Raw genomic sequence first — 14,099 nt, 5'->3', positions numbered from 1 at the left:
AAGCCCAAAAATGATACATCCACTGTTTCATTCAGAATGTTTTTTCCCTTGTTTTCCTCCTCTAAAAACGATGTGCGTGTTATGGTCAGGTGCGTGTTATAGAGCGAAAAATACGGTAACCCGAGGTACCACTGTAAAAGCAAAAGTACATTACAAAGTACTTACAGTGGAAGAGAGATAAGGCTGTCTTCCGTTCCCACAGTCTTCTCAGATAGGCATGTGAATTATACCAATCACAAAATGCAGCATCGGAAGAGTGAAATTACTGTTGCAATTCCTAAGATTGTGGAACATTTTTCAGCCGGCAGAGTTGCATCTGGGCAAGTGTGCCTGCATTGAAGGTCTCAGACACAAAGCACATTCTTCACGAAACACAGTCAAAATCCTAAATTCAGGCTTAGCAGAGACCCACCTTGTGTGGCCTGCTTCTTATTTACTACTGTGCCCACAGTCTATTGATTTATTTTAAACCTGCAAAGCAAAACCACATGCTTGGCTCTCAACAGTTGAAGCAAAACTGTTGACTGATCCTGAGTTCACTCTTGCTTTAAAAAACAAACAAGAGCGCCTTGCAGGATCAGACCAGCGTTGTTTGCAAGGGTCCCAGCAGCAAGCTGGCCTCTGCTGGCAGTGGAAGGTTAACTGTGAGCCCAAGCTCTCCCCTAAAGTATGCTTCCAACACATGGCTATTTTTTGCATTGGTAAACCTGCAGAAATGCACGTTCTCTTTCAAACTAATGTCTCAATTCCTTTCCATGTTTGGATTTAGAAGCCAGGGTGATTGTTGGTGCTCCCCCCCCCCCTCTTTTTTTGCTTGTTAGCTGCGAGTTGCCGCTTATGCTAGAAATCCAGACTACTGGTCTAAAGATAATGTGATTTACCAGCCACCCCTACTGGCTGGAAACGCAAATGATACCTGCTCTCTGTCTGCCTTTACAGAAAGAAGGATTTATGTAGCTTCTGTATCCAGTGTGAGGAATACTGAGATGACTTGGGAAAAATGCTGCCCCTCTGCCCTCTATCTTGCATGTGTGCTTTTTGCAGACAGGTCACTCTTAAATTAGTCACCAGACTTGCAAATGTTGTGCATAGGTCTCCAAAATAGGAAGTGGATTGCATTTGCTAACCATAACTTTCTGTCCTTGGCTCCCTTGACTTAATCTGATTTCACCTTTTGGAGGTCCAGTATCCTTTTGAAATACTAGAAAAACGTTGCCACCAGCTTAGACTCAAAACTGTTGACTTTTGCTTGTTTAAACCGACAGGCCAATGTGAATTTCATGCCAAACTAAATAAAGAAACTTACTGTACCTTGTCATGATTAGCCACTGGTTTGCCACACACCTCCGTGGAGTTAGTTGAATATGGCAAAATGATCTGTATGGGGGTAGGAGAGTTTTCCATTACAGCGTATGTTTAAATCAGAGTTAAGGTGGTCTTGTCTTGCCCTCAGCCCTGCATCACCCTAGAAACCACCTCTTTAGCGTAATAAAAGTACACGGAACAATGAAGATAAAAAATGCATGCGGTGACAAATACATAATTTGTATGCACACAAGAAATATTTTGGCTTTGCTCTTAAGGCACTTACAGTGGTGCCTCGCAAGACGAAATTAATTCGTTCCATGAGTCTCTTCGTCTTGCGAAGCACGGCCATTAGCGGCTTAGCACTATTAGCGGCTTAGCGGCTATTAGCGGCTTAGAAAAAGGGGGGCGGGAGGAAAAAAACTCGCAAGAACTCGCAAGACATTTTCGTCTTGCGAAGCAAGCCCATAGGGAAATTTGTCTTGCGAAGCACCTCAGAAACGGAAAACTCTTTCGTCTAGCGAGTTTTTCATCTTGCGAGGCATTCGTCTTGCGGGGCACCACTGTATTATTCACTGTTACTAAAACCTCCAAAGATCTTGAGATAGCATACATGCTTTATTGGGGCATATACAGAGTGCCCATTCAACACGCTAGCAGAGTGTTCCAATGAAACAGAAAAACACCAGACAGTCCCTTTATGGGTAATATAAAGCAGATCCACAGCTTAGCAGTTACATACAGTTGTAGTACACGGTCTTTCCAGCAGCATACCTTCTTGCAGTGTTCCAACACAGACTAGGCTCTGGCCTAGGGCAGGAGCCAAGAGCAAACTTGCTTCAAACACAAGGGTATTTATACTTTAGATTGTGCTGAGTCACTCTCACATGCCTGCTGACTCACTCTCACATGGTTAACCAGTTGCAGGTGCATGCCCAAAATTAACCAGCACACCTAAATACCCCTTTCTTGTCCTTTTTTCTCTGCATCCTTATACATTAACATGGTTCCCCTAACTTGTATAATCAAAACAGTCCTCTGAGGTCAATTAAACAGGGAGGTTGTGACTGGTTACTCTGACCTTCATGGCCAGATAGGAGATAGAAATCCCCATCACTGCTAAGTCCAGCATTCTGTCCACTACACCACTCTGGATCTCCACTCCCAGGACCCCGTTTGGTGGATTGAATGCAGTTCAGTTGCACCAACCTATAGAAAGGGCACATTGCTTCTGATGCTTAGATGTAGGAGGGTGTGCCAGAAGGCCCAGTGATCTAGGGAAGCAGAGAAGAGCCCAACAGAGCATGTGCTCAGAGTCAATGGTTAGAGTGTGAAAACCTGCTGAAAACCTGTAGTGGTTGGTGGGATGGAGCAGCAATATTTTCCTTTTCCCTGGTGTCGCTGTGCTTACAAGGAAGGGAGAGGCATCAGGGAGGTTGGTGCAGTGCAAGTGCACCAGCATGAGTGGCGGATTGGTTCTGCCGGTGTGTTTGCACTGTGCTGAAATTTCATTTCATTTCACTATTAAATAGTATATTACTATGCACAAGATGGCTTTGTAAGCTGAAGAAACAACAAAGCAGACTGCAGAGATCTCACACCCCTAATAATCTGATCCAATGAAGAAGTCGTAATAAAAACCTAACCTTAAAATAAGCAACATATGAAATAAAGCAATGTTAAATAATCCATTCGGATAGCGTTAAATTTATCAGCAAACACTAGTTACACAGCTCATACTTAACCATTACATCAAATAATTACTAAACTGCAATCAATTAAAATTATCGGCCAGTAGCAGTGCATAAAATACCATGAAACATTCAAAACCATGAGAAAGGATCAAACTGAGAAGCAAGTCTGCCCGCTCTCTAAGTAGTGGTGCCGGAGAGAGGTTAGAGGAGCACTGCCACCTTCCCTGCTGACTGCTGCTGCTTGAAACAGTTCCCTCTGGTCCATCAGCGCTATATGTAAGATGGTAGTGGGGTCGGGGCAAAGATGTACCAAGCAACCAAGGTGTGCTGTCCGTGGTCCTGCAGGCCAAAAGGCAGGATTCAAGGAAGGAGTGGGTCCATAGTAACATACCTCCCCCCTGTTGTTGTCCTCTGTTCTGCAGATAATCACACGGATATGATGGAAGTAGATGGCGACGTCGAAATCCCTTCTAACAAAGCAGTGGTGCTGCGTGGCCACGAATCAGAAGTATTCATCTGTGCGTGGAACCCTGTTTGCGACCTCCTGGCCTCTGGGTATGTTTCCCCTAAAGAAATTTACAGAGGCAGTTCTTTACTCCGGTTGCACGGCCTTTTCTTTAAGCACGAGAAGGCGGGGAGGCCGTCGACAGCACATCTGGCATCTGTTTGTTTTGTACGAAGAAGTTGAGTCTTTTTAGTTTTTAACTTCTTATCCGTGCAGAAAGTTTTTTTTTAAGAAAACAAAAGGCAAAGAGAGGGAGAGAGGAAGAACTTACCTTAAAAACAAAATCAGTAAGCATGCTGTTCTGAGGCACTTGGTAGCCAACTTCCACAGCTTCCAGAGCCAGTGTGGTGTAGTGGTTAAGAGCGGTGGACTTGTAATCTAGTGAACCAGGTTCGCATCTCTGCTCCTCCACATGCAGCTGCTGGGTGACCTTGGGCCAGTCACACTTCTCTGAAGTCTCTCAGCCCCACTCACCTCACAGAGTGTTTGTTGTGGGGGAGGAAGGGAAAGGAGAATGTTAGCCGCTTTGAGACTCCTTCGGGTAGTGATAAAGCGGGGTATCAAATCCAAACTCTTCTCTTCTTCAAAATCCCATGGGTGTTGTTGTTTTTTTCATATCAAGAAGCATGCTGGATAAATGCTTAAAGGAAAGTCTAACACCCAGAAGCACCTCACTGTTATAAAATATAAGCTCAGCCTAACACCCACCAAAATTCTGAAGCAATTTGGTTGGGTGGGGGGGACTCCCTGAGAATGAAGGAGTCACTTGCAGGGGAATAAATCTTTTGAAAAATTGGAGGCCAGCTTGTGGCACACTGCTAGTTTATTTGCTAGTTGTCCCCATATATTTTGCACACTGCGACAGGTGGTTTGGTATCCTCCAGCTGTGGATACTTTAATTAGCGGTCCAGCTCTTCTCTGAAGACCCTGGGAATAGGACTGCTTGAATCGCACAATGGTGTCGACAAAGTGGCATGTTTTAAAAAGGGGGATTTTTGTGTTCATTTTGGCATAATTAACCATAGCTTCTTGGCTCTTTGCAGTGGTGAAAGTGGTAAGCACGTTACAGTGGTGCCCCGCAAGACGAATGCCTCGCAAGACGAAAAACTCGCTAGACAAAAGGGTTTTCCATTTTTCGAGGTGCTTCGCAAGACGAATTTCCCTATGGGCTTGCTTTGCAAGACGAAAACGTCTTGCGAGTTTGCTTCCTTTTTCGTAAAACTGTTAATACCCGGGGAATCTGCGCTCCGCAAGACGAAAAAATCGCAAGACGAAGCGACTCACGGAACGAATTATTTTCGTCTTGCGAGGCACCACTGTATTTTGGGCAACATAAAAGCATTCCCATTCAAAACAGCAGAATGAGGTCCGTGTAACGTTACTGCACATAGAGGAGAAATGCGAAAGACTGATTGGAACGTTTGTAGCAAAAGAGCCTATAATTCTGGGAATGGTTGTGACCAGGCACTGTTATCCACACCTTTTGCTCTTGCAAGGTGGTGGTAAATTATTGGCTCAAAGAAGCCAATGATCCCTGTTTATTTTGCAGATCGGGAGATTCAACGGCAAGAATATGGAACCTTAGTGAAAACAGTACCAGTGGATCCACACAGCTGGTCCTTCGGCACTGTATACGAGAAGGGGGCCAAGATGTACCGAGCAACAAAGACGTGACTTCCCTAGATTGGAATGTAAGCAGAAACTCCCCGGTGCTCCAAACGTACTTTGCAAAACCCATATTTTCAGCTTCCAAGTTACAGTGGGGATCCACAGGGGGGATGAGGGAGTTCTTTTCTGAACTTTCCGCATAGAATTGTGAGTTGACCGTGTCCCTTTCGCCGCTGCTTTTAATGCCACCAATGCCCATGGTAACCAGTAAAACGCATACCTGCTGAAAGGTCAACATTTGGCGTAGCTGGGATATTATCTGGAAGGCTGAACTTTGCAACCCCATAAGGGTTCAGGAAGCACATCCGCTCCCTGTTCTGCCCAGAAGAGAACTTTCAAGACTCAGTGGGCTTTCAGAAGTGTTTTATTGTGTACCGGAGTTGTACACAGTAGGCATGCACAAGCCCTTGAGCACACTCAAATCAGCTGTCTGGGCAAAGAAACTAAAGCCAGGAAGACAGGAAATGCAAAAGAGCAAGTAAAGTTACAAGTGAGCTTTATAATAGTCCCAGATCAGCATCAGAGAAGCATAACAAAGAAAAAAACCAAAAGGTGTAGGTCAGCGGGTTGGGAACTCATAACTCTCATGGCCAACAGTCAGGGATGATGGGATTGCAGTTTAACAATATCTGGTGGGAGTCAGGTTCCCCAGACCTGGAAAAAGTGGAAGAGGGTTATCTTGGTGAAGAGACCTTAAACAGATTCCGCACCGCACCACCCCCATCGGTGCAATAAAGACTCACCCTGGAATAGTATTGGAACAGGCTTTAAGAAAACCTGTTGGTAGTTCTCAAGCACTGAAAAGGCTATTAGAGGGGGGGGGGAGAGAGAGATAGGGAGCAATTGGTGCAAGTTCCATTAAGGAGATGGAGGATTCCACCCCATGAAGGTTGACGACCAAAAGCAGCTGGCTGTTGCTTACCAGGAGGAAGAAGTGGAGTTGGGAAGTCAGTGTGGTGCAAACTCGACGTTTCAGGCCTTCTGGGTCTCCTGACATTGCACCTGCAGTGCTGTGACCTCCCCGCTGTGTTCCCTGCCACAGTCTTCCCAGTAAGCCACAGCAACCCACCTGCTGGGAACTCCAAATTCCTCAGTGTAGATTTAGACATCAGAAGAAGATTCCTAGCTATATGGATTCTATGACTAGCAATATCCACCCCCACCACCAAAAGATGAAATTTCAAGGTGTGCTTTGAAGGGCCCGGCTCTGGGGGAAACGCCCAATAAATTACAAGGGAAGCCCAATTAAAGATTTTTGTGAGACTAGGAACATTTCTCAGGGGAGTTCCACAGGCCCCCGAGCTGGGCAGTATCAAGAGGGGCTGCATTTCTTCAAGAAGTGCTGTTTTCATTTGGGAGAGGCAGGGTTGCAAAATGTGCAGGCCTGAACAAACAAGCACACAGGAAGTAGTCTGCAGGGGGGACAAGAAAACCGTGACTCAAGTTTTGGAAGGTTGGACCCAGATGGCATGCAGCTTCATGGCACACATCACCATCTGAAGTGTGTTGTCTAGGAAGGAAGTCCCAATGGAGCTCACGCCCAAGTTAGTGTGTATCGCATTGCCCTCAGTTTATATTCATCCCAAAGACAGCAAGCTCCGTGAGGATGTTGGCTACCTTAGCTGTGTTCTGTAACACGAAATAGCATAGCATAACACTCTTAACTCTTTCCAGTGTGGTGTAGTGCAGGGGTCAGCAAACTTTTTCAGCAGGGGGCCGGTCCACTGTCCCTCAGACCTTGTGGGGGCCCAGACTGTATGGGGGGGGGGAGAACGAATTCCTATGCCCCACAAATAACCCAGAGATGCATTTTAAATAAAAGGACACATTCTACTCATGTAAAAACACGCTGATTCCCAGACCGTCCGTGGGCCTGATTTAGAAGGCGATTGGGCTGGATCCAGACCCCAGGCCTTAGTTTGCCTACCCATGGTGTAGTGGTTAAGAGCAGTGGACTCATAATCTGGTGACCTGGGTTCGTGTCCCCACTCCTCCACATGCAGCTGCTGGGTGATGACCTTGGGCTAGTCACACTTCTCTGAAGTCTCTCAGCCCCACTCACCTCACAGAGTGTTTGTTGTGGGGGAGGAAGGGAAAAGAGATTGTTAGCCGCTTTGAGACTCCTTAGGGTAGTGATAAAGCAGGATATCAAATCCAAACTCTTCTTCTCTTCTTCTTCTTTTGCCCCACAGAGCGAAGGTACGCTTCTAGCAACAGGGTCATACGATGGATTTGCAAGGATATGGACTAAAGATGGTGAGCACACGGCTTTTCAGTCGTCTTCTTTTTTCTTTCTTTTGTAATTTTGTGTAATTTTGTTCCTGTGCCCTTTTTTCCTTCTCTTGTGCATAGCATAATTTGTTTCGATTTTTCGTTTTTCCCATTTTAGAATTGTAATAAATGCTCTCTTTATTGTCCAGGTAATCTCGCCAGCACGTTAGGGCAACATAAAGGTCCCATATTCGCATTAAAATGGAACAAAAAGGGCAACTTCATATTGAGCGCAGGCGTGGACAAGGTGAGACGGCATCTGGCTTATTCAATAATCCCATTTCGGCGAGATCAAATTATGGGGCGCACCAAACAGGTTTAGATTTGAAAACCCAACAGAAAAAAGACAGTAAGGCCATGTGAGAGCCTGTCTGGGTTTGGAAACAACAATCTTCACTATGCCTTAATATAGCAGGTGACTTATGAGCATTCTTGACAACAAGTGTGGTCTCTTAATACTAGTGGAAATTGCAGTTCGCTCAAGTATGGTGGGGGCGAACTGTCAAATGGCGAACTTGTGATATCAAGTGAACATTCCCAAGGCTGGAGCAGCTTAAGATGAGAGCAGACAAATATATGGAGAACCATAGAGAAAATTTCCTGCAGTTTACACATGACGTCCCCTTGGATTTCCCTTTTCTTGCTTACGGGCTCCTTTATGCATTTTTGCAGCAGGAAGCCCAAATTTGCTATGCTGTGTGCACTCGACAGGGAGCTACCACTGATCTCCCTGACCCAAGAGGACAAATGTATGTTTCACATCCACAGGAAGTTTTAAGCAGATGCTTGAAGCATTTAGTCTTATCAGTTGGTTTGAATCACTTAAAAAGCTTTTGACCAGTTGAAAAGGTGCCCTCAATTAACTGGGCAGCAGGATGATGATAATATTAATAATAAGAAGAAGTTATTATCACTTACAGCAAAAATAATATTAAATACATTAACTTGGAAAATCCACATCACAAGGCCATTATGGGAAATGCTACCTAGGTAAGCCAGTCTGATGTAACTTTGCCAAATAAATGCACTCATGGGATCTCTCTGAAAAGGGCAATCGGGATAGTACTTTTAAATAAATTAAGGGATCCCTGTGTCGTTTTCTCAGCACAGGATGGAAAGGGAGCACATGAGCCTAAAGCTTGTGGATTCCAATTTTGCCCTGGGTAAAATCACTCTGTGTGTGTGTGTGTGTGTGTGTGAGAGAGAGAGAGATAGAGGGAGAGGGAGAGAGAGAGAGAGAGAGATTTATCAAACGGCCAGAAGTCATCCTCTTTGCAGGAGCTCTTAATCTTAAGAACATGAAGGTTTTCTAGTCATTATCTGTCACAGTGAAGGCAAACAAGTTTTGAACCTTGCACAAAGGAAAGGGAGCTTGTGTTAGATTTAGAGTGGATAAGCAGCTGGTGGAGAAAGGGTTTAGCATGCTCTTCACATCACCCACCCCTGAAGCCGCTTTTGGGGCAGGAGGGAGCTGTTGATGTGCAAATAATGTGTCGGGCACTAAGTGGTTAGCTGAAGGCAGACGCTGCAGCCTGCAAATATTTGAAGGGAGATGAGCTAATTAGGAGATTACAGACGAGTAATATGGATATTAGGAACTGCTTTCTAATAATTCAAACTTGTAAGCTGCACCTGTCTGGTAGATAAACTTTTGCTTGGGGCATTTTTAAATAGCAAACCTACAATCTGAATAATGCCGGTTTGGCAGACTTTAGCAACGAGTGAGATCAACAAAAGCAATTTTATGGTCTTTTGCTGTTTGTTTGTTTGTTTTAATTCAGACCACAATTATTTGGGATGCACATACTGGAGAAGCCAAACAGCAGTTTCCTTTCCATTCTGGTACGTATTTCTTTTCAAAGAAGCAATTAGTTTTGAAAACTAGGGGAGGGACAATTAACAGTGGAAGACACTTCCTTTTAAGGCTCAGTTGGTCCTGATTAAAATCAAGATTATCCATACCTCTTTTTTAAAAAAAGCACGACTGTGCACAAAATCTCTTTGCTACATTATCAAAAGAAGATATATTTAGTACACAATCCATTGCACCTTGCATTTGAGTTGGTATGGCTTTTGAAAACCTGCAGATGGAACCACCTTGTTAAATCCCGAGTCTCCGGCATGTCAATTCAGATCTCATCTTCCTCTGGCCTTGCCCTCTTCCAAAGAGCCATCTGGGCTAATTTTTGTATTCCTCCTCGGTTAAATCTGCATTGTTTACGGATGACACAGTCTCGTCTTGACCCTCGGATCTCAGGATCTATTATTTGAGAGTAATGATTTTAAGTTTCTGCTTGATGCAGAACATCTTAATCTTGGGGTCGTGGGTTCAAGCCCTATGTTGGGTGAAAGATTCCTGCATTGCAGCTGGTTGGACTGTAGAAGACCTTCGTGGTCCCTTCCAACTCCGTGATTTTATGGTTTTCCAACCTAAAATATCACCAGCCCTGAGCAGTAGGTTAGGCTGGGCAATCTCCCTAAATATATTTTTCCATTGAGCTTTATGGCTGAGCAGCAGTTTGATCCTGGATTTCCCATATCCACACTGCTTCCTTGTTCCACCAAGTGCCTTGTCCAGGTGAAATGGGGGCCAAGGAGACAGTCCCTTCTGCACTAGCTTTGCATCATCCAAGGCTTGTGGCGTTGGGGAGAGGGGCTGTGACGACACACATCCTTATAAACATCAAAGGCTTCCAGGGTGTGCAAAGAGACCTCTATCCCGTGTCCATTTCATTTCACTTTTAATTTGTTTACCGCCTTTGTATATTACAAGGCCGTTTACAAACTGAAGAAAGAACAAAATGTACAACAAACATCACACATCTTGTAGCAATCCGTTCCCATGCAAAATAAGTCATAATAAAAATATGACTTTAAATAAACAACTTACATCAAATAATGTACAAACAAAACGCCTTGCGAGTCGAACGTTTTGGCTCCCGAACGCCGCAAACCCGCAAGTGAGTGCTCCGGTTTGCGAACGTTCTTTGGAACCCGAACACCCGACGCGGCTTCCGGTTGGCTGCAGACGCTTCCTGCAACCAATTGAAAGCCGCGCCTTGGTTCCCAAACGTTTTGGAAGTCGAACGGACTTCCGGAACAGATTCTGTTCGACTTCCAAGGTAACACTGTGTAGCATGCAGTAATTTGTTAGAATATAACAGCAGACTTTAAAATGAACTTGCAGAATATCAGCAAATAATAATTAAGCAGAAATTCACTCTCGACAATTGCAATGAATCGTTACTTAAATTACCATCAGTAAAAATAACTGCAAAATTGCAATACATAAAAATACCACAGTACAGTGGTACCTCCGGTTACGAACTTAATCCGTTCCAGAGGTCCGCTCTTAACCCGAAACTGTTCTTAACATGAGGCACGCTTTCACTAATGGGGCCTCCCACTGCCGCCGTGCCAAAGGCACACAACTTCTGCTCACATCCCAGGGCAAAGTTTGCAACCAGGAGCATCTACTTCCAGTTTAGTGGAGCTTGTTACCCGAAGCGTTCGTAAGGAGGACGGTACATCCCGAGGATCCACTGTATATAAGAACCATATAGAAAGATGAAATTGAGCGACAAGGGCAAACTCCTCTGAATTTTACATTCTGCTCTGCTCTAGGCTGATGCCTTGATACCGTTTGCCCATGAATACAGGGGGGTGGTTATGTTCCTGCTTAACGTTTTGTCTGTCTTGTCTGTCAATAGCACCAGCGTTAGATGTTGACTGGCAGAGCAACAACACATTCGCCTCCTGTAGCACAGATATGTGTATTCACGTCTGTAAACTAGGCCAAGATAAGCCCATCAAAACCTTCCAGGGCCACACCGTAAGTATAGTTCTGTTCTGTTTTTAAAGCAATGTTCCACTTGTTTAGTATAAGCTGCACATATGGAGCAAAGTTAAGAGATGTGATCCTGTTGCCGGATGGCTCAGAGCTTTCCTGCTGCCGTGTCACCTCAACCTAGCACCATATGTTACTTCCATGAAGGACCTGCACCCCCAAGCTGCAGTTCCCATAAGATCACAGCGTTTCCTGTCAGTTCATGAGAGATCTGTTCCAGATTCCAGGCATGGATTCTTGGATTGTTTTGAAAGTTGTCAATACTTTACAGATTCTTACGTTAGCTCAGCCGGTTGTAAGGGGAGGCATAGCCTGTGTGTGCCCCATACAGCTTTTGTATTGACTGTACAATTTGGACAGGCAAAGATGGTGCCATGGTGCTGTTACTAAGCTAAGCATCTTTCCTCCAAAGGAGGCCCCATTGAATGAGCAAAACTTTTCGTAAGTGTGCTTCGGATGCAATCTGAGTGGTATTGGGCCAAGCCCAATAGAGCCTGCTGTATCCATTGTCCATCTCTGAATAATTTCAAGCCAGACATGTTCCATCAAATTTCAGCACTGTTCCTTTTGGATTACCGTATTTTTTGCCCCATAGGACGCACTTTTCCCCCTCCAAAAATGAAGGGGAAATGTGTGTGCGTCCTATGGGGCGAATGCAGGCTTTCGCTGAAGCCTGGAGAGCGAGAGGCATCGGTGCGCACCAACCCCTCTCACTCTCCAGGCTTCAGGAAGCTATCCTCAAGCCTTGCAAGCCCACAAGCCTTGCGCGCCCGGCGGGAGGTACTGCCGAGCACGCAAGGCTTGGGGCAGCAGCCTGCCGCCCGAAGCACGGTGAGCCCTCCGGAGGGCTCCCCTTGCTTCGGGCGAGCGTCCGCAAGCCTTGCGCGCCCGGTGGGAGGTCCTGTCGGGCACGCGAGGCTTGGGGCGGCAGCCTGCTGCCCAAAGCACGCGGAGCCCTCCGGAGGGCTCCCCGTGCTTCGGGCGAGCGTCCGCAAGCCTTGCGCGCCTGGCGGGAGGTCCCGCCGGGCACGCGAGGCTTGGGGCGGCAGCCTGCCGCCCGAAGCACGGGGAGCCCTCCGGAGGGTGCCCCGTGCTTCGGGCAGGTGTGCGCAAGGCTTGGGGCGGCAGCCGCGGCTGGGGGGGGGAATATTTTTTTTTTATTCATTCCCCCCCCAAAAAAAAACGCAAGCTCCGGGGACAGCTGGGAGGCACAGCGCGTCTTCCCGCTGTCCCCGGACCTGGTCTGAAGGCGGGCGGCGGGGAGAAGAGCACTTCTCCCCACTGCCGGCCCCACAAGCGCCGGGGGGGGGGGAATAAATTTTTTTTCCTTTATTTCCCCCCCAAAAAACTTGGTGCGTCCTATGGGCCGGTGCGTCCTATGGGGCGAAAAATACGGTAATGCTGCTGCCGTGTTGTTACTGAATTGGAAGAGCCTTGCCTTTTATTTCCCCATCCTCTTATGTGGGAGACATCAACTTCCCTCTTGCTCTTAAATTTCAGAATGAAGTTAACGCAATCAAATGGGATCCCACTGGTAATCTTCTGGCATCTTGTTCCGATGACATGACTTTAAAGGTAAAATGTACAACACCGGGTGATCTGGGTTTATAATAAACTACTTGTGCTATACTTTTTCAGTCACTTTCTTAGGTGGAGTTTATCGCTATGTATCCAAGAAGGCTTTAGCCTTCTTTTGCCTGGCAATGTTGTTAGTCGTCTTTGGCAAAATGGGACCTGGAGTCTTATAACGCCATCAGAAACATCTTGCTGGATGCCCCCATTCTCTTGCTTGTGACAGGAATCGGCCTAAAATCCTAGGCGCTCCATGTCCTGATGAATAGCAGAGTTGCAGAAACGTATATTTGGAGTGAATACGTCTTGGAAGTAATAAAACATGCAGAATCAAAGGTTCATCAGTAAAAAACACACGGAAGGCAAAACACACACACACACACACACACACACACACACACACACACACACACAACTTCAGAGAAATCTGCAAACGTTCAAGGTCAAAAATGAAAGTAAGAAAGAATTACCAGTTCGCTGAGCGCACAAATTTATCTATCTCAGCATGACCTTGAGATAGCCAAAACATAAAACAACATTTCCAACTCTTATCAGTAAAAAAAAGAAAATAACCTTGTAGAATGAACTAGTATCTTCCAGCATGTTCCAGTTTCTGCCCTCAAAGACCTTAGTCATGACAGCTTGCTCCCCAGTATTGAGTATTGGATGATACTTGGTGAATAACCATTGATTAGTATGTCCTCATGAATTTGCTCCTAAAGCCACCTTTGCTAATCCCAATCCCAGCATGTTGAGGCTTTGTTACGTGTTCAGTGACTAGATTTAGTGTTGCTGGAAGACCTTCCTTTTCCTTGCGCTACCTCAACTTGTCAGTCAATTTAATTTACTTGCTTCATCTTCCTGACTTTAAAAAGCACTTGGTGTGGCTATCAGCTCATATTAGCCCCTTGTTTCGCTTGTTGGCATCCAACTAAATTTTACTGGGAGTGCACTCAGTGAAATTGATGGACCTAACTTGTTGACGTTCATTAATTGCAGTGGATCTATTCTGAGTAAAACTTAGTTAAATACCACCCTGGTGTCTTTGTTGAGCGGCTGCCTTTTAGAACACAGGACAGGAATTGCCGCTGTTCCAGAGGATTATAGTCTACAACAAAAGGAACAGGAAGCTGAGTCTATAGAGTCAGACCATTGGTTCATTTAGTTCAGTATTGTCCAGAACTTGCCAGTACGGTTCCCTTTACATAAACCCAGCAGCAGTTCCGCAGGTTTTTAG

General features: G+C 45.6%; 1 protein-coding gene and 2 long non-coding RNA genes across 6 annotated transcripts in view; 1 reads left to right on the top strand and 2 right to left on the bottom strand.

Moving 5' to 3' along the window:
* The window catches only part of LOC309342400, a 34,003-nt gene extending 31,190 nt beyond the window's left edge, over positions 1 to 2,813 (bottom strand). Inside the window, exons 1-2 of the long non-coding RNA XR_014156775.1 lie at positions 2,048 to 2,813; positions 1,312 to 1,377 (exon numbers count right to left, since the gene is read on the bottom strand). This is a non-coding gene — a long non-coding RNA (uncharacterized lncRNA). The remainder of the gene's footprint in view (positions 1 to 1,311; positions 1,378 to 2,047) is intronic.
* LOC309342458 overlaps positions 1 to 12,689 on the bottom strand; it is a 97,946-nt gene extending 85,257 nt beyond the window's left edge. Inside the window, exon 1 of the long non-coding RNA XR_014156836.1 lies at positions 12,475 to 12,689. This is a non-coding gene — a long non-coding RNA (uncharacterized lncRNA). The remainder of the gene's footprint in view (positions 1 to 12,474) is intronic.
* TBL1XR1 (TBL1X/Y related 1) overlaps positions 1 to 14,099 on the top strand; it is a 182,489-nt gene that overhangs the window by 155,123 nt on the left and 13,267 nt on the right. For all 4 annotated transcript variants that reach the window (XM_081862565.1, XM_081862562.1, XM_081862563.1 and 1 more), the window contains exons 6-12: positions 3,422 to 3,554; positions 5,054 to 5,195; positions 7,365 to 7,428; positions 7,593 to 7,690; positions 9,225 to 9,285; positions 11,154 to 11,275; positions 12,791 to 12,865. In XM_081862565.1, coding sequence (XP_081718691.1) covers positions 3,422 to 3,554; positions 5,054 to 5,195; positions 7,365 to 7,428; positions 7,593 to 7,690; positions 9,225 to 9,285; positions 11,154 to 11,275; positions 12,791 to 12,865 — 695 coding nt within the window. The remainder of the gene's footprint in view (positions 1 to 3,421; positions 3,555 to 5,053; positions 5,196 to 7,364; positions 7,429 to 7,592; positions 7,691 to 9,224; positions 9,286 to 11,153; positions 11,276 to 12,790; positions 12,866 to 14,099) is intronic.

This window comes from Podarcis erhardii (genome assembly GCF_964252035.2).
Source record: "Podarcis erhardii genome assembly, chromosome: 5".
NCBI classification, from domain to species: Eukaryota; Metazoa; Chordata; class Lepidosauria; order Squamata; family Lacertidae; genus Podarcis; species Podarcis erhardii.
This window is presented reverse-complemented; position numbering and strand designations above follow the sequence as displayed.